The sequence below is a fragment of the Eumetopias jubatus genome, unplaced genomic scaffold, assembly GCF_037043125.1.
Source record: "Eumetopias jubatus isolate StellerSeaLion01/CBP00866 unplaced genomic scaffold, mEumJub1_p1.0 scaffold_14, whole genome shotgun sequence".
In the NCBI taxonomy this organism is placed as follows: domain Eukaryota; kingdom Metazoa; phylum Chordata; class Mammalia; order Carnivora; family Otariidae; genus Eumetopias; species Eumetopias jubatus.
Genome location: NW_028274820.1, coordinates 66,333,887 through 66,358,571, shown reverse-complemented (window position 1 = coordinate 66,358,571; position 24,685 = coordinate 66,333,887). Strand labels below are relative to the sequence as shown.

The following is a 24,685-nucleotide window of genomic DNA, read 5'->3' as shown; positions in this document are numbered from 1 at the left end:
ATCTGCCTTTGGCTCAGGTCATGATCTCAGGGTCCTGGAATTGAGTCCTGTGTCAGACTCCCTGCTCAGCGGGGAGCCTGCTTCTCCCTCTGCCCCTCCTCCCACTCATTCTTTCAATCTCTTTCTCTCTCTCTCTCAAATAAATGAATAAAAATCTTAAAAAAAAATACATGGCCATCCTTGTCGACTTTTGGATATCTACACGCATGCAGAACTAATTTTGACTAAGTCTATCCGCTTGGGGAAAAAATGCCATTAATCCAGACTGGAAAAAAGAAATTCGAGCTATCCTGAGTTTACCTACCAGATATCTGAAGAGTTGCAAGGTGATGAAGTTGTACTCTTAGGCGAACACATTTGTCCTCAGGTCAGACCCAGGGAAACTGGATGGAGGTAAGCAAGGGGGTGGAGCCCGCACACTTCCAGCCCTGAGGCGTGTAGGCTCCTGAATTCCGGCCCACGGAAGGGATGCCCTGATCTCCCAGAACCACAGTCACCCGAGGTGCTTGCCATTCATATGGAGTTCCAGGCTTTCCCAGAGCCCAGTGAAACAAAATCTAGGGCTGGAGATCTAGCAATCTACTTTTTTTTTTTTTTTTAAACCCTTGGGTGATTCTATGAGATAGGTTTTTTGGGGACCATTTGATCAGTCTCCTTAAAGCCAATCACGTAGTTATGGGGATGTGTGGGTTACACGCTGCTGGCCCCAACCATTTCTCCCAGTTACCTACTCTGGGCTCAGATCACACACCTGTGGTGATTAGTTCTTTGGGGGTTAGGGCAGCACCATCTCCAATGTTCCTTATTTACATGTAAATCTCCCGGGGAATGCTGCATTCAGTTGCGCTCTGGGAGTAACATCTTAGCAGGTGTCTTATATACCTGCTTTGCTCTGAGGGATGAGGAAGGGCAGAAAGGATGGGGACAAGGAAGAAAAGGAGACTTTGGGGAAGGATACAGAAGTGAGAAAAGCTTAAGGACTCCAGGCCCCCTGGAAGGCAAGAAGAGAACAGAGGATGAATATTGATTTCTGCTGAACTGACTCCCAAGGCTCTGTGAAGGAGCCAAGACGTTTCTGCAGATTTTGAAAAATGTTGGCATCAATATCCCTATTACTGGATGCTAATGATACATGTTGGCTCTGAATAGAGAAGGAACCCAGAAGGATCCTTCAACCATCTCGGCTGTTTCTTGTGTGTAACTGACACCCAGCTGATACCTATCCCCCTGTTTCCAGTCTGGTTCCCTTCTCTGCACTGTTTCCTGAATAATTGTTCTAAAGGCTTTTGAAAGACAGTTTTAGAAACTCCGTTTATTGTGAAATAGAACACACATTCGCAAAAGTGCACAAAACATAAATCTATAGCTTAACGAGTAGTTAGAACATGTTAAGTGCCACCCAGAGCAAGAAATAGAGTGCTGTCCATCCCTCTTCTGCATGCCCCCTCTCAAAGATAGTGCTTCCCTCCCCACAAAGGTGCCCCGGTCTTAGCTTTTATAAAAAGTAGTTTTCTTGCTTTGCTTAAGAATTGTATCATCTATGTGTGCATCCCCGAACACAGTAGTTTAATTTTGGCTGGCTTTGAATTTTATATGAATCGAATTATATATAGTATCTTTTGGTATCAATCGTCTTTACTTTTATGTTATGTTTTGAAAGATTTTTTTTGTGTTGTGGTAAGCAGCTGTGTTTTTTTTTTTTTCATTTTTGTTACTGTAAAGTATCCTACTGTGTGAAATATACCATCATCTGTTTATTCTACTGTTGTTGGGCATTTGCTTTGCCTCCAACTGGGGTTCTTATAATCAATGCTATTATGAATATTCTTTCACATATATCATAGTGCATATAATGACACTCTTCTGTGGCATGTGTACTCAGGCATGGAATTTCAAGGTCATGGGGTATAGGCATCCTTAAGTTTACTAGTTAAAGGTATATAATTTTCCGGAATGGTTGTACTAATTATTCACCCACCGGAACAGAATGAGAATTTCTGTTGCTCCATGTGCTCACCAGTCCTCGATAGTTGTCAAAGTTTTACATTTTTGCCAGTCTGGTGGGTGCATATTATTTCCCTTTTGTGGTTTAATTTACCTTCTCCTGACTTAATGGAATTAATCATTACACCTGTTTACAGGCCGTTTGGACCACCTCGTTCCTGAAGTCAAGTCTTGCCCATTTGCCTGTCTTCCATTCTTTATTTCTTACTGATTAGCATGAGTTTTTATATAATCTAAATACTTGATCTTGCTCAGTTATATGTGTTGCAAACATCCTCTCCCGGTCTACAGCTTGCTTTTTCACCCTCCCTATGATGGCTTTCGATGAACAGTTTCTAACTTTAAGAAATCAAATTTATTGCTCTCTTCCTTTATGAGCTGTGGTTTTTGTTTTAAGAGCTATTTCCCTATTCAGAGATCTTAAAGATATTCTCCTACATTATCTCCTTAAGGTTATTTTCTCTTCACAGTCAGATCCATAATCCACCTGGAACCACTTTTGCGTGTAATCCACTAGACTTTCATTTGAATTTTCTCCCATGTAAACACCCAACTGTCCTAGTATCATGTATTGGAAAGAGCACCCTTTCCCCATCCCTCTGAAATGCTGCCTCTAGAATAAATGAAGTTTTCCAAATGCAGGCATCTTCTGGACTCTTTTTCTGTTCCATTTGCTAATTTGTCCACCCTGGAGACCATACCACAGCCTTTACTATTATGGCTTTATGATAAGGTTTGCTATCTGGTTCATCAAGGTTATCCATTTTTTTCTTCTTAGTCAAGAGTGTCTTGGATATTCTTGGCACTTTGCATTTCTATATACATTTTTAGAGGCACCTCATCAGGCTTTACAAAACTCCTGGTGAAGCTTTGATGGTCATTGTATTAATATTGTACATCAAGTAGAGAAGAATAGATAATTTTATGATATTCAGTCTTCCAAACAGTAATAATGATATATTTATTTCTATATTTATATTTCTACATATTATATCTCTCAATAATATTAAAATTTCTCCATAGAGATTTACACATCTTTTATAAATTTATTCCTGGAAATGTCATCCTTTAAGTCTCTTGTAAATAATAATTTAAAAGTTTAATTTTTTATTTGTTGCTGTTATGTGGAAATGATACAGATTTTTGCATATGGAATTTGTATCCTGTTACCTTATTAAACCTTGTGGTTAATTCTGATAATTTATCTGCATATATTATTTTGTATATTGCACTATACATATATATCAATAATATTGGCTTTTATTGTTCATTATCAATCCTTATACCTCTTATCGAAGATAATTTATTTTGCTTGCTTTACAGCATTGGCTAGGATCTCAGGACAATGTTGAGTAGAAATGATGATGCTAGCATTGTTAACTCATTCTTTATTTTGAAGAGAACAACCTCAAAGTTTCATCATTGGATTTTGGGGTATATAACCTTTAGAGTTAGTTAGGAATTTCTTTTTATCTCAAGTTTGTGAATTTTTTTTGTTATGCCTGGATGTCAAATAATTTTATCAAACATTTTCCCTGCTTCCGTTAAGTTGATAATACATTGTTTAATCATTTCATCTATTAGTGTAATGAGTTATTGAATGATTTTCTAATGTTAAGCCAACTTTGCATTCCTGGAATGAATGCAACCTGGTCACAAGTGTTAGCCTTTATTTTTCTGGATTTGGTTTGCTAGTATCTTATTTGGAGTTTTTGTATTTATTTTCACGAAAAAATTGGCTTGTAATTTTCCTTTTTGTAATGTCTTTGTAGGACTTTGGCATTAAGTATTGTAGTCTCAAAAGTAATTTTAAAATTCACCCTTTTTCTAGTCTCCTGAAGAGTGTGTAACATTGGGGGTTGAACTTCCCAGTGAAGGCATATTTTTTCTTTACAGTACTACTCAGATTATCTGTTTCTTCTTGTCCATTATGGTAAGTTTTCCCATCCATGTATATGTTCCATGTTCCATTTTTTGGCATAAGCTTAATCATAGTATTCTTTTATTATCCCTTTATTGATTCCAGGACCTACAGTGATATCCTTAAAAAAAAAAGACACTGCTTACTTTGCCTTCTCATTTTTTTCCCTTTGACTAATCTCACCAAAGGTTTATTTTTATTATTTTTTGAATGAGCAGAATTCTATCTTTGTTGAATCTTTTGAGTCATGCTTATTTTCCATTTCCTTAATTTTACTCCTACTCATTATTTCCTTCCTTAGCTTTCCTTTGGGTTTATTTTGGTGATTTTTTTCTAACTTCATGAAATAGGTGATTTGTTCATTGTCTTTAGATTTTTCCTCTTTTCTTTTAAATATTGTTTTGTCTGTATCCCACACATCTGACATGTAATTTCATTATCACTCAGTGCAACTGTTTTCTAATTTCCATATACTTCCTTCTTTGACCATAAGTTATCGAGAAGTATATTTCCTAATTTCCAAACATATGGTAACTTTCTGGTTATTGTTCTGGCATAATTGCATTATGATCAGAGAAATTTGACTGTATGAGCTCAGTCTTTCAAAAGTTTTGAAGACTGCTTCACTTGTGCTTTAAAAGCCTGATTATTCTGAGGGTGTTAGGGTAAAGCGCTTTCTGTGTTATTCACATTGTTCAAATTATCTAGATCATTTCTAATTTTTGCTTCAATTACTGGAATTAAGTGTGATAAAATTCCCCATGAGGCTAGGGGTTGGCCTATTTATTTTGTAGTTTTGAGCACTTGGCAAAATAGATATTTGAATCCATGTTGTTAAATGCACAGAAATTTAGAATTATTGTATCATCCTATTGAACTAAAAGATTGATCATTTGCAGTGTCCTTGTTTAACTCTACTAATGCTTTATACCTTAAAGTTTATTTAGTCTTTGTTAACACAGTCCCAGGAGCATTCTTTTGGTACTGTTTGCATTGAATGTCTTAATTCCTTCTTTTACTTTCACACTTCCTGTGTCCTTGTGTTTTAAGCATGTCTTTTGTAGAGGACAGTTTGTTGTTTGTTTTAAATCCAGCCTGACAATCTTTGATTATTAACTGGAGCGTTTAATCTGCTTACGTTTATTACAGTTACTAACATATTTGGATAAAAATAACCCTGCCATCTTCCTCTGCACTATTTGTCCCAGCTCTTCATATTCCCCTTTCTTTCTTTTCTTGCCTTTCTTCAGACTGCTTGAGCCATTTTATCATTCCGTTTTCCTTCTCTTTTAGTTCAGAAGCTACATACTTCTTCGATTCTATTATTTTACAACATGCCTTCTGGAAATGACAACATGCATTCTGGGTGTATCTATGGCTAATGGTAATCTATATTCTACTCTCATTCCACGTAATTCAAGGACTTTTAATCAATTTCACTACCTTTAGTTTTCTCTAGACATATGCTCTTGTGTGTAGAAATGGTAATACTGAGTCACACCTCCTGGGAACCTCTTAGAGGGTCCCTGAGCAGTCCGAAAATCATGAGACTACACAAGCCAAGGCGCTGTCCACGTTAACATTTTACAAGCATGGAGCTGCACTTCTAAAATGTTAACTGGACCAGCCCTGTTGTGGATAATGCATTTTTTAAAAATGCAATTGCAGAGCAATGAGGCATGGGTTTTTCATGATTCCCAAGGCAAGGAGGTTGGGGCCTAAATGGGGCTATCTCCTTTTAATCAAATGCAATTGAAAAGCAGTAGGGAAAACGGGGAGATCTGCATATCAAATGAGATATATTCAGATGATGATAAAAGAACTGCAGTTGCCAGCAGGTCTGTAGCTCACCTAAGATGATTCTAGAAGTACCGAATCACTTTACTTCGTGCTATGAGTGTTTTGGTTTTCTGTTTCCTCAGCAGACCCAGACTTGTAGCCCCTTTCCATACTGTGCATGCAGAGGAAAAAGCAAAGTTTTCCGTGGATGTGTGTCCAAAGTTGTCAAAATGAAGGGAGGAAGAAAGTTTAAGCTGCATGTTTGTTTGCTTTAAAAGGGGAGACAAACCAAAAAAAAAGGGGGGGGAGACAAACCATATGAGACTCTTGACTTCAAGAAACAAACTGAGGGTTTTGGAAAGGGAGGTGACTGGGGGGATGGGGCAACCAGGTGATGGGCACTAAGGAGGGCACGTGATGTGAGGAGCACTGGGTTTTATACGCAACTAATGAATCACTGAACACTATATCAAAAACTAAAGATGTACTATATGGTGGCTAATTGAATTTAAATTAAACAAATAAAATAAAAGGGATACTTTTTTTCTCATGATTGATTTCAGATTAAAGCCATTAAAAAGGTGTTGCCACTTTCCAGAAGAAAAATGGTGGGGCATGTTGCTTGGTGAAATCAAACTTCAATTAAATTATGCTTCACACAAGCCCTGAAAGCAGAGAAGTTTTTACCATTCATGTTTAATTTGGTTCCGTGAAGTGGACACACTTATTTCTATAGCACGGCTAAATATATTAAGCACACTTACTCTTGTTATCCTAAATTTTCACCCGTGCCTGAAGCTATGAGATAATGTAACCACAGACCTCTGTGACACCTCGGTGTAGGCAGTAAGCATCTTTACTTGGCATAGCGCCTTGCTGACTTCTCTGACCCCACTTGGGTGTCCACGGCTGTCCACAGTGACATCACAGTACTAAGCTTCTCATTTTCTCCAGGAGTTCGAACTGTATTTCTCGATTAGGAAATGTTTCTCTGACTTCGTACTGATAGATGGGGAAGTTATCAAGGGCAAATGACTCAGTGTTAAGTCACGAAGTCATTGGTCCCCTGGGGAAAGAATTTCAGAAGGTCTGACTCTCTTGGTGTCATTAAACCATTCTGGTCTCGGCACTGTATCTAGAAAGAACCTGCAAGATCCTCTGCTCCAGCCTTATTCTGTTCGCATCTTTCAGATGAGACGATGGAAGCCCAAAGACATTAAATGATTTTTCCCAAGGTCAGAAGACTAGTAACTACCAGTGTTCCCATAATGTTTAAATTGGATTTCCCCAAGCTTAGCAGATATGTGGGAGATGAGGATTCCAGAATCCACACCAGTACAAAGCAAGCTTCATTTTAGCGGCACCTTCTCTTATAGCAACTTGAGCTGTTATCTCACTGATGTCCAGTCTTCTTGGGGAATGAGAGACACAGCATTAGGGCAAACTACAAAATCGCATTCCCAGTTTCTAAAAGAACACAAAGCCCCTCACTCCACTCTCTCCTTCACTGTCAGACTCTACTGATGGATGAGGTAGGCATGTAATGACTCTTGCAGACCAGAACTTGACAGAGATTGAAAGCATCTGTCAGGAGAACCCAGGCCCCTGTTTTGCCACCCAGGACACCTGCCAGATTTTGCTCTGTTAATTGGCTTCCATGCAGGCAGCTATTTTAGCAACGATTCTGTGTGGGTCTTCGGTGGCACATCCTGATTTAAAGTGGAACGTTGAAAGGTACTTCTTGACCACTCAAACTGTCTGGGGTTGCTCACATTTAGCTGGCTGGACAGAAAGGGAGGCAGCCTTCAAAACTATTTTGTTGACATAAAACTAGATTATTCAGTCTCCTCAATTCAGAGAATAATTCTGAAAGAGATGGTGACTGAGGAGGCTCATTTCTGCCTAAGGACAGAAGGAATTGATAAGAGAGTTTGTGGAAAAAATGCCACTGTGACCTTAAACATGCAGTTTCTGGGTTGACACCATAATGAGGAACGGAGTGCTATTAAAATATACTGCACATTTTAATGACTCCACTAGCACGGTAGGCCAAAAAAAAAAAAAAAAAAAAGACTTAAGCTCAGAATAATTCTGGGAAGGAGGATTTTGCCAAGGAGATTTTAATGTCAAGAATGTATGTGAGGCTAAAAATAAGGAGCTCACGTACATTCCAGAGCCGTGGGTGGGGATGTATATATAATCAAATTAAATTATGCCATTTCCACTTATGAAAAAATCTGATGGCAAAAATTGACTAGAAAACATTTAGTCATATTTCACTTGGATTAGGCTTATACATACCAAACTCCAGACTTGTCAAAATAAACCCCACCAGCACTTTCTGGACGAGGTGTTAGATAGCCAATGGCTGCAACGTGCAAAACCGATAGAGAGCTTACGGGAACATCGTGCCTGGAAAAGCCACAGGGACTCAGCTTTCAACTAAAGAGAGGGTTCAGAGAGGTCAGAGGGGAAGAGGTGACTCTGCACGGTGAGGACTGGAGCCTAGAGTGGCCCAAATGTGGAAAGCCGAGGAAGGGGCTTTTGGGGAGCCAAAGACATGTGAAACCCAGGTCCCAACTCTCGGAGACTGGAGGTCTGGTGCCCATGACTTTTTAGTATTATTATTTTTTCCCATCGCAGAAAGTGCCCCTCAATTTTAACCTTCCTCTAGAGGGCCAGCGTTGGGTTCTTTTGACAAATCATTGATTGATACAACAGGACTGTAAGGTTAGTTGCTGCCAACACACCCAACTGCAAACTGAGGCTACGCGCAGAGGAGACCCAACGTACCTGTGCCTGGAAATGAATTTGTTGCCATTTCAAGGACAAATATCTTCTTGGCTACAACTGCTGAACTGCCAATCCAAAAATGGGGGGAAAATCTAGGCTTCAACAAGTCTTTATTTACGTCTTAAGTTGTAATTAGAAGACTCCTGTAGTACAGCTGTACTTCTTTAGTCCCCTCTGCTTGCCCAAGCCTGGACCTTGGGCCAGAGATGCCTCTGTCCATTGGGTTCTGGTGTTGACCAGTGGGAAGGACGGCTGGGAATCACGGGGAAAGAGGGAGCATCTTTCCTGGACGGCATGGATAGTTGGTGACCTCACATTGGCCAGTGCTTGCTGATGCAGGCGACACACACTCCTTAGGATGCTTGCCTTGTGCATCTCCCAAGTGATGGAAGGAACAGGATAGAGAAGTCAGCCCAAGCTCCATGCACACACCCAGGTTGGTGACAGGGATCCAGAATTGCTGACGGGGCTCAGCCTAGCAATCCTACTGCCCCAGAGTCTAGACAAGTTCTGGCTTGGATAGAACCTGCATCTCGTGCCTCTGAGTTCTCTCCTGGAATGTCATTCTGGAATCCCGTGATGTTTGCTCCCTAGAGAAAGAATAAATCAGGGTGGGAAAAATAATTTGACCTGATGAAAAGGGAAGTAAGGATGTTAAACAGTAATAGTTATGGAGGATGTATTGAGGATCAAACACTGTTGTAAGCACTTTGCGTGTGATACCGCCCCCCACCCTCCCTCCCCCCCGCCCCCACACGCACCTTCCTTCCCCACCCCTCACAGCCCTCCTTCCCAATGGTCAGTACCAGAGCCTGGGTAGGCACTGCTACTAGCCCCATTTTATAGGCAAGGACACTGAGTTTTATGGAAATTAACTAACTTGCTCAAAGTAAACACATAGCTATGAATCAGCAATGGTAGGATCTGAACCTTAGCCACGGGCATCAAACCCCAGCCTTAAACCATTTTACTATTCTATCTCCTATGGATCTCTTCACCTACTCTCCGTAGCTTATGCAGTAAAACAGCCTCAAAAGAGCAAAAATGAGTAGTTGTGGGAGGGATCTAATTTCAGCGTTGGTACTTATTTTTCATATAACCTCAGTAGTGTCACTTACCTTCACGAGCCTTCCTCTGTTTATCTATCACACAGTAATCATGCTTTGGGTGCTGCTATCCCCACAGCATCGTATTGAGGAAATTCACGTTGGGAAGCTTTGAACAAAAGAAAGTTCTTCTATGCATGACCTGATTAAGATGGTTGCTATCGCAGGTGAGGTGGTGGTATAGGAGAAAGAGCATAGACCATGACCTGGACCTGGGTTTGAATTTGTCACACTAGCAAACCTTTCTGACCCTCAAGCATCTCAACTATTACCTGAAAAGACACATGTTGGAGTCCAATTACAGTGGCTATCTGCACTGGCCCAGGCAGCAGTGCCCCTTACCTGCAGGGAAAGCAGATGGAGCTGCTGAAGACACAGTAGATGAGAGAGTTGATGGCACTATTCAAGGCTGGCAGGTTCTGAATGATCACAGAGGCATAGACACGTTCCTTGGTGTCCGGAAGAAGACTGAAATTGTCCAATATGTCGAAGAAGAAGTATGGACTCCAACAGCAGATGAAGGCTGGGGAGAAGAGAGCCGTTAGCACTGTAGCAGACACAGCCGGGGGGCTTTCAGTGGTGACCCCAAGTCGAGCTCCAAATAGGAGTTTCCTTTGCACCTGAGATCTCTCAGAAATATTTAGAACATTGTGTGTTAACGTTAATGTCATGTTTACTCACACACACGCACATATACATGCATATGTACACAGCCCACAGGTACGTTGCCAGAGTTGAGTGAATTTGTAAAGGGAGGGTTCGATTTGACCCCTGTTGTGAGTCCTACTGCAAAGGTTGGGAACTGCTCGGCGTGGCCTCAGCTTCTCATCCCACATAGTGTGGAAGGAAAACCAGCAAAACTCTTTGAGGACTCCATGAGAAAAAAAACAAAAGAACAGGAAGCATTTTGACCGATAGTGACTCCTGGTTTTAGGGTATGACAGGGGGAAAAGGTGGTGCCTAATGTTTTCAAAGCACAATCTGGCTTCATCACAATGTTCTTAATTTTCTTTTCCTTTTCTAAGTCAGCCACTCCAGAAAATAGCTGCCCTCTACCCCTCTCCACGTCAGTCTGTGTGTGAGCCCCTGATTCTGCTTGTCTCCAAATCCTCAGAGGAAATGGGTGGTAGGTGGGGAGATCCAGAGTATGATAGTGAATTTTATAGGTCACCTTGACTGGGTCAGGGGTGCCCAGATATTTGGTGAAACATTATTTCTGGGTGTTTCTGGATGAGATGAACATTTGAATTGGTAGACTAAGAAAAACAGACCACCCTCTTCAATGTGGGTGACCCCCTTCAATCCCTGGAAGGCTTGAATAGAACAAAAAGCTGAGTGAGAGAGGATTCATGCTGTCTGCTTGACTACCTTTTAGCTGGGACATCGTTCCTCTCCTGCCTTCCTTCACACTCAGACTCAGACTGGAACTACACCATCGGCTCCCCTAGGTCTGCAGAACCTGGGACTTCTCAGCTCCATAATCACGTGAGCCAATTTCTTCTAATAATTCTCTTTACATACATGTATATCTCTTCTTTCTCTGGAGAACTGGACTAGTACCTACACGCACCGAGGTCAACAGCCTTGGGGCTGACTAGAAACGGACGTGTCATCTTCCGCTTTCTTGCTACATCCTCTCCACCTTCCCTCTCCCCCTTTCTCACCCATAGGACTTTTCCTCAGAGAAGTCAGGGTTCCTTCGCCATCTGCTTGCAGGGGCCAACTTTCCCCTGTAACTGTTTGACCAGTGTGTGTTTAATTCCCCAGGCCTTGGCGATGGACTAAAGAGGAGCAACTGAAACACAAAGACCACTGAGCATTCTAGGCACTGGCAGTTAAGCCTAGCTTGGCCTAGAATAGTGGTTCTGGGCCATGAAGGGGCAAAATTGCCTTTTGGTTGCATTTTGAAAAAAATGTGCATGTTTATGTATGTGTGTGTGTGGGGTTGGTGGCGGATCTGGTTTGCCCGGGGACACTAGTCCTTCTGTGTGGGGCAGGCTGTCCCACCCATGTCCCATCCATCCTTTGACTGTCCAAGTGAGCATTTTTGTAGCAGAGAACTCTGTTTATAATTACTCCAGTCTGGAAACCTAACTCTATTCTGTATATGAACGCAAATATTTTTAAGAAATGGTGAATTTTCCAGAAAGGCAATTCCTTTGCAAAGGGAGGAAAGATTACTTTTTCTAATTTGGAACTTTAGCAGGATTTATTTACCTGCTCAGAAAATCAAGTCCCTGACAGCAATGCTGCTTTATTTTCATGTCTTCATGAAAACACACCTGTATTGATTTTCCTTTGTAGCTATTACTACATCTAGCTGCCTACTTCATTATTCTTCTAGTGTAGCTGTGGCCAAGTGTTTACATATTGAAATCTGCTCTGTTTTATTATACGTTATTTTCTCTCTAGTCCTCCCTTATGTTCTTACATATTGATCTTTTAAGACTTGTTAGGTAGATAGTATTAATTACACATTTCATTTCAGGATGGTGAAGGGGCATTCCAAGATATCTGTTATAGGAAGGGCTGGTTTGGTCTGACTGGGCTGTTAACACTGGCTGACCCTCTTGGGGGGGCCTCTCTGCTCTCCGACTAAAGGACCCTCAGGGTCTGAGCAGATGGTTCCTGATGACAAATAATTATGTTGGCTCTGGACCACATGTATAACATTTATCTTCTGACTCAACATCCAGGGGATGTGTATCTCTATTTCTGACCGTCAGCAAAGGCAAGAGAATCTTTGCGCTACTTGGTCAGCTGTTGGGAAAGGACTGTGAGCCGCGGTGGTTGTATCCGCTTTAGCCCCGGCTCTGCCTGCATTGTTGTTTTGCGCCTCTGTCCTGCTGGCTGAGTCCCTCTGCGCCTGGTCTGTTTGGCATTTTGCAATGGCGTCTCAGAAAAGGTGAGATTGATTATTTCTGTGATCTGATACGCAGCTAAGACCAAAGGCCTGCTTTCTTAGGCCTCCCAGGAGCTGCCAGAGGGGTAGGGAAGGGAGTGTTTGAGCTACATAAAAAGAAAATCGCACAAATCCCTTTCCTTCTTGCATATCCTAATTCATTTGTTCCCAGAAAATATTAACGAAGCACCTAGTGTATGTGGGATCCTATTTCAGGCTTTGGCGATAATAACACAAGGAACACAAAAGCAAAAGTCATTGCTCTCACGGATTTAAACCAGTGCCGGGGAGGGGACGGATAATAGGCAGATCAACAGATAAAATGTTCAGGTAGAAGTGGGAGTAGGAAGAAAAATACGGCCAGGTAAAGACTAGAGGAGGGCTATTTAAGACTTGTGGAGGAGGCCTGGCTGAAGAGGGAGCACTGCTGGGAAACAAAATGATGTGAGGAGGGAGCCAGGCTATCTGGAGCAGAGTATTGCAGGTGGTGGAAACAGCACGGGGTCCCCCAGGTGCAAACAGGTGGACATTTTGAAGAACTAGCAAGAAGACCAATGCAACCGGGATAGAATGAGCAAGGAGGAGAGCGCTGGGAGTGAGGCTGGAGACCTGGCCAAGGGGTAGATCATACATGGTAGAACTGTAGGGTTTTATTCCAATGTAATGGGGAGCCAGAGGTGGGTTTGCAGGATAGTGATGATACCTGATTTGCAATCTTGAAAGATCACATTGGCTGTTTTGCAGAAAAGGAATAAAGAGAAGACCAGTTATAATGTTCTAGGCAGAAATTTGTAGAAGCTTTGACTAAGACAGGAGTTGTATAGATAGTGAGGACTGGTTGGGTTTGAGAGCTATTTTGCAGGTAGAGCCTTCAGGCCTTGCTGATGCACTAGTCATGTGGGATGTCTGAGAAATAGAATAACAACAGATAGATGACCCTTAGGTTTTTGATAGAGACACTGGGTGAAAGATGGTGTCATTTACTGAAATAGGGACAATTGGCGGAAAAGTTACTTTGCGTGGGGGAAGAGAATATGCCAAGACTTTCGGTTTGACATGTTGACTATGATAAGCTTATCAGAAATACAAATCAAGATCTCAAGTAGAAATCATAAGTAGAATTTCCAAGCAAAGGAAGTGTTCTTAAAAAGAGAAACAGATTACATGTTGCTTACAAGTCAAGATGAAGATTGAGAATTGACACTGGCCTTTTAGAGGTTGTGATGACCTTGAAGAAAGTGGTTACAGGAGTGACAGGAGAGAAAGCAGATGGAAACGGGCTCCAGAGAACGAGAGGTAAAACGTGGAGGAGTTGTGTTAGAAGAGAGTGGTGAAGTGGGTCTGTACTGAGGAGTTCACCAAGGGGCCTCCTGCACAATATTTACATGCATACGATCCAGTTAAGGGGAGACCTGTTGGGGAGGGGAGATAATGAGAGGGCTGAAATTCTTGAGGAAGCAGCACGGAATGGGATTCGGGGCTCCAGCAACCATTCTGGGCTTAGACAGAGGCAGTGCCAGTTGATCCACCGGAATAGGAGAAAAGACAGAGCACATTGTAGAAAGGCAGATAGGTCGATGGATACGAAGCTGGGAGGATGAGGGAGTTCTAGTCTGATAATGTGTTTTCTTAGTGAAATATGAAGCAAAGTCATTAGCTAAGAGGGAGTAAGGGGAAGGAAGCTTCGAAGGTTTGAGAAAAGCAAAGAATACACACCAATGTGACACATATTATGTGCTCTAGAAATACCGTTTTTTTCCTAAGATGAAGTGATGTTATGGGTCTTAGGAGTAGAGAGAAAGGGGAGAAGGTCAAGTAGCCATTAGGGAGGGATTTGTAGTGACCCTGCGATTAAATATCCAGAAGAAATGGAATGCCACTTCTGTCTTTCTTTGCTCATAAACTTCAGCCTTAGGGGAGAATATGTCTCAGAGAATGCAGCAGGGTCAACTGGGTAATTGTGAGCATCATTCAGCTAGTTATGACTTAATCAACTTTCTCCAAATTATCCACACCCCATAGTCTTGGTGGGCAACTGTAGTCCTAAAGGGAAGGATTGGGAACCACCGGTCTGCCCTTGAAGGAGACACAGGTGGATGGATAAATTCCACACATTCCTCTCCAGTCAGACAAAGGTAGAGTGCCTGCAGACAAATTCCTTTCTTGTGCGGGCTCTCCGCCACCAGCTCCTGGGACAAGCTTGCTTTTGGAATGTTCACACAGTTCTGCAACACAAGGAGGGACTTCGCTTACCCAGAATGATGACAATGCCATACTGGATGGCTTTGATTTTTGCCTTTGAGATGAGCCCTCGGTGGTAACTGGTGCACAGCTTTCCATCTGGAGATAGAGAAGGGGGAATGGTGAAATGGAGTGGTGTTTTTGCCAATAGGAACATCACAGATTAGATCCACAGCTCTCATGGGACCACTTAGATCCTGCTCACCTCTGCCTGGGAGGACCTCCTTGGGTATTTTCAGAGTAAAGATGGTTTTGGGCTGGATGCTTGAGACTGCTCAGTTTGCAGCTTAATATAAAATGCAAATGCATTGGGACATCCGGACTCTCTCCAGAGTCTTGGCTGAATGCCCTGAACCAGCCAAACTGGAATTAGCCTTGTGACCTGGAATTAGCCAGGGGGCAATGCTGAGCTACCCATCCAGCCACTTCAGGAACTTAGGGTAAAGCCATTTTCTTAGAATCGTTACGCCAGACTAACTCGTTCATCTAACTCAGAAGATCCACTCTCAACAACAGCTCAAGCCAGGGATATGAAAAACAAAACAGAACAAAACAACCTGTCCCAAGTAGGAGCCTGGATATATAATCTAATTCTACGTGGGCTGTTGTTTGATGGTAAACACACGAGGGGTACATATACGAATCTACTAGAGAATAAGCTTGATGGAGGCAGGGACTTTGTTTTCTTCACTGCTGTATCCTCTAAACTTAGTGAGTGATTAATATATATTTGTTGAATCAATGAATACAAACCGCTCTCTAGTTAAGAGGTAGTGGTAAAATAAAAGTTGATTGGGGTGGACAGAATTCAGAGTGATAGCTCTTAGTAAAAGGAGTGTGTAGATGGTACATTTGGGAATGGAGATGTTGGACGCAGGGTCCCTTGCCACTGCGGAAGAGTTTTTTCACTGTCAGAGCTTCTGCCAGGCAATATGACGCCTTTGTGAAAACTGGGAAAAGGTGCCCTTCCTGTGGACGTCCGCAACCTTGCCCCAGCACACCCTTAGCGAGGGAAGCAGGGAATGGGATGCTAGTCCCATGCACCCTTAGCTGGATGCCACTGATTGGGGCTCAATGAGCACGACCCTAGCAGTGGCCCATGTCAAAGGCCTACCCGGGGCACCTGTCATATGGGGCAGGATGGTTGTACACTGCTGTGCTTGCCTGTCCTCACTACAGTGTTCACATTCCACATTTGAAATTTATTTTAATCCCATGGAAACTGGTCTGAAGTTTATCTTTGCACTATTATTCTAGACCGTCTCCAGTCTAATCCAGCCCAATCTGACCAACATGCCACATCTGCCAAAAGATAAGGACTGAACAGAAGAGGCTAAGATAAAGTTCCTGTTCTCTAGGAGGTTTCAGTCCAGCAGGAAAGGTCACACAACTGTCCTAGGTGAGGACAAGCCTGGCTGACAGGAGGGAGAGGAAAACCGGCTGTGAGGGAGAGAGCCATCCCCCATTGTTATGCGGGAAAGGCTGCAGGGCAGATGCAGAGAATCCAGAGGTGGACCTGGGGGGTTTGGGAGTGAGCCTGGGACAGAGACGTGAAGCAGAGCGAGTGTCCTCGCCGAGACATGGAAACCAGAAAATGTCAGATATAGTTGGACCATGGGGGAGTCACCTCACTTGGCTGGAGCCTAAAAGGATATTGATTTTCAGCGCGGGGAGAACTGAGGCCGAAGTGGAAAGATCTAGAACGTCTTCCCAGGGAGTCTGGGCTGAATTTCTGAGGTGACTGCAAACCACTGAAGCTTCTGAGTCTTTCCACAGTGTGAACATTTACTCACTGGAGGGGACAAGCGGTTATCAGGAGTAGTAGGAAGAAGCTTTTATGTTTAATAAGCGGCAGTGGTAATTATAACTGGTGTTTTCTTTCTTGATGTGTACCTTGTGAGGCCACTCTTAGGAACTGTTAGGGCTTCAGATTACTCTGTGCATTTCACAGGACCACAAGACTTCACGGCATAAGGAAGCAAAACGTTGCAGAAGCATTTACAGCAGCGGTTTAAGCTGGGGGCAGTATTGCCCCCGAGGGTTACATTTGCCGATGTCTGGACACATTTTTGGTTGTCTCAATGTGCTGGAGGAGCGGGGGCTGCTATTGGCATCTAGTGTGTAGAGGTGAGGAATGCTGCTAAACATCCTTAGATGCACAGGAGAGTAAAACAGAATTATCTGGTCCCAAACACCAATAGTGCCAAGGCTGAAAAACGCTGATTTCCATGGTGGTCTCCTGGGAAGGAGACAGGCTCCAAGGTCAGACCTGAATATACTTTCCAGCTCTACCAATTACCAGCTGTGTAAACTTAGGCAACGACCAACTGTTTCCAGCTTCAGATTCCCAGTTTAAAAAACAAGGCATAAAATACCAAACTCAGGCTTTTTTTTTTTTAATTTTTTTATTGTTATGTTAATCACCATATATTACATCATTAGTTTTTGGTGCAGTGTTCCATGATTCATTGTTTGTTCATAACACCCAGTGCTCCATGCAGAACGTGCCCTCCTCAATACCCATCACCAGGCTAACCCATCCCCCCACCCCCCTCCCCTCTAGAACCCTCAGTTTGTTTTTCAGAGTCCATCATCTCTCATGGTTCGTCTCCCCCTCTGACATACTCCCCTTTTCTTCCTCTCCTGTTATCTTCTTTTTCTTTTTTCTTAAAATATGTTGCATTATTTGTTTCAGAAGTACAGATCTGTGATTCAACAGTCTTGCACAATTCACAGCGCTCACCGTAGCACATACCCTCCCCAATGTCTATCACCCAGCCACCCCATCCCTCCCACCCCCAACCACTCCAGTAACACTCAGTTTCTTTCCTGAGATTAAGAATTCCTCATATCAGTGAGGTCATGTGATACATGTCTTTCTCTGATTGACTTATTTCACTCAGCATAACACCCTCCAGTTCCATCCACATCGTTGCAAATGGCAAGATCTCATTCCTTTTGATGGCTGCATAATATTCCATTGTGTATATATACCACTTCTTCTTTATCCATTCATCTGTCGATGGGCATCTTGGCTCTTTCCACAGTTTGGCTATGGTGGACATTGCTGCTATAAACATTGGGGTACACGTACCCCTTCGGGTCCCTACATTTGTATCTTTGTGGTAAATACCCAGTAGTGCAATTGCTGGATTGAACGGTAGCTCTAATTTCAACTGTTTGAGGAACCTCCATACTGTTTTCCAGAGGGGTTGCACCAGCTTGCATTCCCACCAACAGTGTAGGAGGGTTCCCCTTTCTCCACATCCCCGCCAACATCTGTCGTTCCCTGACTTGTTAATTTTAGCCATTCTGACGGGTGTGAGGTGGTATCTCATTGAGGTTTTGATTTGGATTTCCCTGATGCCAAGCGATGTTGAGCACTTTTTCATGTGCCTGTTGGCCATTTGGATGTCTTCTTTGGAGAAATGTCTGTTCATGTCTTCTGCCCATTTCTTGATTGGATTATTTGTTCTTTGGGTGTTGAGTTTGATAAGTTCTTTATAGATTTTGGATACTAGCCCTTTATCTGATATGTCATTTGCAAATATTTTCTCCCATTCTGTCGGTTGTCTTTTGGTTTTGTGGACTGTTTCTTTTGCTGTGCAGAAGCTTTTTATCTTGATGAAATCCCAATAGTTCATTTTTGCCCTGGCTTCCCGTGCCTTTGGCGATGTTTCTAGGAAGAAGTTGCTGCGGCTAAGGTCGAAAAGGTTGCTACCTGTGTTCTCCTTTAGGATTTGGATGGACTCCTGTCTCACGTTTAGGTCTTTCAACCATTTGGAGTCTATTTTTGTGTGTGGTGTAAGGAAATGGTCCAGTTTCATTCTTCTGCATGTGGCTGTCCAATTTTCCCAACACCATTTGTTGAAGAGACTGTCTTTTTGCCATTGGACATTCTTTCCTGCTTTGTCAAAAATAAGTTGACCATAGAGTTGAGGGTCCATTTCTGGGCTCTCGATTCTGTTCCATTGATCTATGTGTCTGTTTTTGTGCCAGTACCATACTGTCTTGATGATGACAGCTTTGTAATAGAGCTGGAAGTCCGGAATTGTGATGCCGCTAGCTTTGCTTTTCTTTTTCAGTATTCCTCTGGCTATTCTGGGTCTCTTCTGGTTCCATACAAATTTTAGGATTATTTGTTCCATTTCTTTGAAAAAAGTGGATGGTATTTTGATGGGGATTGCATTGAATGTGTAGATTGCTCTAGGTAGCATTGACATCTTCACAATGTTGATTCTCCCAATCCATGAGCATGGAACGTTTTTCCATTTCTTTGTGTCTTCTTCAATTTCTTTCATGAGTATTTTATAGTTTTCTGAGTACAGATCCTTTGCCTCTTTGGTTAGATTTATTCCTAGGTATCTAATGGTTTTGGGTGCAATTGTAAATGGGATCGACTCCTTGATTTGTCTCTCTTCTGTCTTGTTGTTGGTGTATAGGAATGCCACTGATTTCTGTGCATTGATTTTATATCCTGCTACTTTACTGAATTCCTGTATGAGTTCTAGCAGTTTTGGGGTGGAGTCTTTTGGGTTTTCCACATACAGTATCATATCATCTGCAAAGAGTGAGAGTTTGACTTCCTCTTTGCCGATTTGGATGCCTTTGAGTTCTTTTTGTTGTCTGATTGCTGTGGCTAGGACTTCTAATACTATGTTGAATAGCAGTGGTGATAGTGGACATCCCTGCCGCGTTCCTGACCTTAGGGGAAAAGCTCTCAGCCTTTCCCCATTGAGAATGATATTCGCTGTAGGTTTTTCATAGATGGCTTTTATGATATTGAGGTATGTACCCTCTATCCCTATACTCTGAAGAGTTTTGATCAAGAAAGGATGTTGTACTTTGTCAAATGCTTTTTCTGCATCTATTGAGAGGATCATATGATTCTTGTTCTTTCTTTTGTTAATGTATTGTATCACGTTGATTGATTTGCGGATGTTGAACCAGCCTTGCAGCCCAGGAATAAATCCCACTTGGTCGTGGTGAATAATCCTTTTAGTGTACTGTTGGATCCTATTGGCTAGTATTTTGGTGAGAATTTTTGCATCCATGTTCATCAAGGATATTGGTCTGTAATTCTCTTTTTTGATGGGGTCTTTGTCTGGTTTTGGGATCAAGGTAATGCTGGCCTCATAAAATGAGTTTGGAAGTTTCCCTTCCATTTCTATTTTTTGGAACAGTTTCAGGAGAATAGGTATTAATTCTTCTTGAAATGTCTGATAGAATTCCCCTGGGAAGCCATCTGGCCCTGGGCTTTTGTTTCTTGGGAGATTTTTGATGACTGTTTCAATTTCCTTAGTGGTTATAGGTCTGTTCAGGTTTTCTATTTCTTCCTGGTTCAATTTTGGTAGTTGATACATCTCTAGGAATGCACCCATTTCTTCCAGGTTATCTAATTTGCTGGCATAGAGTTGCTCATAATATGTTCTTATAATTGTTTGTATTTTTTTGGTGTTGCTTGTGATCTCTCCTCTTTCATTCATGATTTTGTTGATTTGGGTCATGTCTCTTTTCTTTTTGATAAGTCTGGCCAGGGGTTTATCAATCTTGTTAATTCTTTCCAAGAACCAGCTCCTAGTTTCGTTGATCTGTTCTACTGTTCTTTTGGTTTCTAGTTCATTGATTTCTGCTCTGATCTTTATGATTTCTCTTCTCCTGCTGGGTTTAGGCTTTATTTGCTGTTCTTTCTCCAGCTCCTTTAGGTGTAGGGTTAGGTTGTGTATTTGAGACCTTTCTTGTTTCTTGAGAAAGGCTTGTATTGCTATATACTTTCCTCTCAGGACTGCCTTTGCTGTATCCCAAAGATTTTGAACAGTTGTGTTTTCATTTTCATTGGTTTCCATGAATTTTTTTAATTCTTCTTTAATTTCTTCGTTGACCCATTCATTCTTTAGTAGGATGCTCTTTAGCCTCCATGTATTTGAGTTCTTTCCGACTTTCCTCTTGTGGTTGAGTTCTAGTTTCACAGCATTGTGGTCTGAAAATATGCAGGGAATGATCCCAATCTTTTGGTACCGATTGAGACCTGATTTGTGACCTAGGATGTGATCAATTCTGGAGAATGTTCCATGGGCACTAGAGAAGAATGTGTATTCCATTGCTTTGGGATGGAATGTTCTGAATATGTCTGTGAAGTCCATTTGGTCCAGTGTGTCATTTAAAGTCTTTATTTCCTTGTTGATCTTTTGCTTAGATGATCTGTCCATTTCAGTCAGGGGGGTGTTAAAGTCCCCCACTATTATTGTATTGTTGTCAATGTGTTTCTTTGCTTTTGTTATTAATTGCCTTATATAAGTGGCTGCTCCCATGTTCGGGGCATAGATATTTACAATTGTTAGATCTTCTTGTTGGATAGACCCTTTAAGTAGGATATAGTGTCCTTCCTCATCTCTTATTACAGTCTTTGTTTTAAAATCTAGTTTGTCTGATATAAGGATTGCCACCCCAGCTTTCTTTTGGTGTCCATTAGCATGGTAAATGGTTTTCCACCCCCTCACTTTCAATCTGGGGGTGTCTTTGGGTCTAAAATGAGTCTCTTGCAGACAGCATATGGATGGGTCTTGTTTTTTAATCCAATCTGATAGCCTGTGTCTTTTGATTGGGGCATTTAGCCCATTTACATTCAGGGTAACTATTGAAAGGTATGAATTTAGTGCCATTGTATTACCTGTAAGGTGACTGTTAACTGTCTGTTGTCTGTGTTCGTTTCTGCTCTTTGCTGCTTTTAGGTTCTCTCTTTGCTTAGAGGACCCCTCTCAATATTTCTTGGAGGGCTGGTTTCGTGTTTGCAAATTCCTTTAGTTTTTGTTTGTTCTGGAAGCTTTTTATCTCTCCTTCTATTTTCAATGATAGCCTAGCTGGATATAGTATTCTTGGCTGCATATTTTTCTCGTTTAGTGCTCTGAAGATATCTTGCCAGTCCTTTCTGGCCTGCCAGGTCTCTGTGGATAGGTCTGTTGCCAATCTAATGTTTCTACCATTGTAGGTTACATATCTCTTCTCCCGAGCTGCTTTCAGGATTTTCTCTTTGTCTCTGAGACTCGTAAGTTTTACTATTAGATGTCGGGGTGTTGACCTACTTTTATTGATTTTGAGAGGGGTTCTCTGTGCCTCCTGGATTTTAATGCCTGTTTCCTTCCTCACATTAGGGAAGTTCTCTGCTATAATTTGCTCCAATATACCTTCTGCCCCTCTCTCTCTCTCTTCTTCTTCTGGGATCCCAATTATTCTAATGTTGTTTCGTCTTATCGTATCACTTATCTCTCGAATTCTGCCCTCGTGATCCTGTAGTTGTTTCTCTCTCTTTTTCTCAGCCTCTTTATTTTCCATCATTTGGTCTTCTATATCGCTGATTCTCTCTTCTGCCTCATTTATCCTAGCATTTAGTGCCCCCATTTTTGATTGCACCTCATCAATAGCCTTTTTGATTTCGATTTGGTTAGATTTTAGTTCTTTTATTTCTCCAGAAAGGTTTCTCTAATAACTTCCACACTTTTTTCAAGCCCAGCTAGTATCTTTAAAGTCATGATTCTGAACTCTAGGTCCGACATCGTACTAATGTCCGTATTGAGTAGGTCCCTGGCTGACGGTACTACCTCTTGTTCTTTTTGCTGAGGTGATTTCTTTCGTCTTGTCATTTTGTCCAGAGGAGAATAGATGAATGAGAGAACAAAAGGCTAACAGGTTTACAACGTCCCCAGCAAATATACTGTATACACATCAGAAAAGACCTGAAACCAGGGGAAAAGAAAGGGAAAGAAAGAAAAAAGAAAGAGAAAAAGAAAAAAAAAAGAAAAAAGATAAAAACAAAAACAAAACAATTCAAAAAAGGCAGAATATGATCAAATATGATCAGGCTAGTGCATAGATCAGTGCCACACACTAGATTTTGGGCGTATTTTGGTCTGTTAGAAAAAGTGCCTCCTAAAATTTTAAAGGAAGAAAGACATATATGTACAAAATAAGGGTTGATACAATGAAGGGATGGAAGATGACTGTAAAGATGAAAATTATAAAAGATTTTATAAAAGGACTTGGTAAGATAAGTTGTTTGAAAAAAGAAAGAAGATTTAAGGAAAAAAAAAAAAGGGAAAAGGGAGAGAATGTGATCAGGCAGGAGACTAGAACAAAGCCATACACTAGTGGTTTAGGGTATATTTTGATCTGTTAGAAGAAACTGTACCTCAAAATTTTAAAGAGAGAACAACTTATATATATATGCCAAAAACAAGGATAACTACTATGAAGGGATAAAATATGACTCTAAAAATGGAAAAAAAATAAAAAATGTTTTTTTTTTTTTAAAAAGGGATTTATAAGATGTTGGTTGAAAAAGGGAAAAAGAAAAATAAAAAAAGTCAACAAAAATTAACTTTGATGAAATAATGAATCATGGTAAAAAAAAAAAAAAAGAAGCCATGAATCTATGTGCAGTATTCCCCTAGCGCTGGAGTTCTCCTATTCTCCTTGATCGATCAACTTGGTCTTGGCTTGCTGGCTGTTTGTGCTGATCTTCTGGGGGAGGGGCCTGTTGCCGTGGTTCCCAAATGTCTTTGCCGGAGGCGGAATTGCCCCACCCTTGTCGGTCCGGGCTAAGGAAGCTGCTCCAGTTTGCTCTCAGGAGCTTTTGTTCCCTGCAAGCTCTCGGTACAGCTTTGGAGGACCAGGGCGAAAATGGCGGCCTCCCAGTCTCCGCCCGGAGGAGCCGAGAACTCGGGGCCCCACTCCTCAGTGCGCCCCCAGAGAAAAGCAGTCACTCCCGTGTCCCCGGTCTCTGGCCGCACTCCGTGCTCACCCGGCCTGTGATCGAGCGTTGCTATCTCTGGCACCCGACCCCGCTCGGAGTCTCCAAACCCAGCAGATCCCTGCAGTGTGTTCCCGCACCGCTCCTCCCCGGGAAGGAAGGGGAGTCTCCCCGGATCTGCTGCTTGTTGGGTCCCTGCTGGGGGAGCCGTGCCCCGACTGGGCCGCAGATCACAGTTTGTGGCCCCCCCGAGCTGAGAGCCCGCGACTCTGCTCCGTCTCTGCAGCCGGCTTCCCTGCTCTGATACCTGGGAGCTCTGCCGCACTCAGGCACCCCCGGTCTCTCTGTGACCCCAAGGGTCCTGAGACCACACTGTCCCGGGAGGATTCCACCCCCCGCTTAGCCACTGCAGCGACGTCCCTCCGCCGAGCCAACTTTTAAAAGGTCCGATTTTGTGCTCCGCGGCTCTAGCACTTGCCAGAAGCGGCCGGCGGAGGCCCCTCCCCCGCCGTCTATCCTCCCGAATATCGCCTCGGATTCACTTCTCCGCACGCCCTACCTTCCAGTAAGTGGTCGCTTCTCTGTTCAGAGAGTTGTTGCTACTCTCCTGTTCGATCTCCTGTTGAGTTCGTAGGTGTTCAGAATGGTTTGATCCCTATTCAGCTGAATTCCTGAGACCAGACGAAATCCAGGTCTCCTACTCCTCCGCCATCACTCAGAGGCTTTTTTAAACGGGGCAGAGGGAGGGAATCTTTCAAGCAAACTCTCCACTGAGCGTGGCGCCCCACGCGGGGCTGGATCCCGTGACTGATCCCACAACCCTGAGATCATGATCTGGTCATGACCAAGAGTCAGACGCTTAACCGACTGAGCCACCCAGGTGCCCTGCACCAAACTCAGAGTTTTGAAGATAAAAATAAAATAATGTATTTAAGATGCCAAGCCCTATGCTGAGAATGTCAATTCCCTTATTAATTGGGATAAATAAAGTTTTAATAGTATTTCAGGATGAAGATGAACTGCCTTTACGGATGTGAACAGACGGTATTACTGCATTTAGATTGTTATCTGTATAGGAATTATATACATCCAAAAATTCTCCCAGAAGGATTTTACCCAGGGGAGGCAAGTAAGAAATACAGCTGACCAAATTATATCCTTTCAAAATATCCCCATTTGCTGGAGTAACAGCT

General features: G+C 42.4%; 1 protein-coding gene across 2 annotated transcripts in view; it reads right to left on the bottom strand.

Moving 5' to 3' along the window:
* Window positions 1–8,996: 8,996 nt before the first annotated feature.
* The window catches only part of NPSR1 (neuropeptide S receptor 1), a 155,348-nt gene continuing 139,659 nt past the window's right edge, over window positions 8,997–24,685 (bottom strand). For both annotated transcript variants that reach the window (XM_088018421.1, XM_088018422.1), the window contains 3 exons: window positions 14,759–14,845; window positions 9,946–10,126; window positions 8,997–9,087 (listed from right to left, as the gene is read on the bottom strand). In XM_088018421.1, coding sequence (XP_087874547.1) covers window positions 8,997–9,087; window positions 9,946–10,126; window positions 14,759–14,845 — 359 coding nt within the window. The remainder of the gene's footprint in view (window positions 9,088–9,945; window positions 10,127–14,758; window positions 14,846–24,685) is intronic.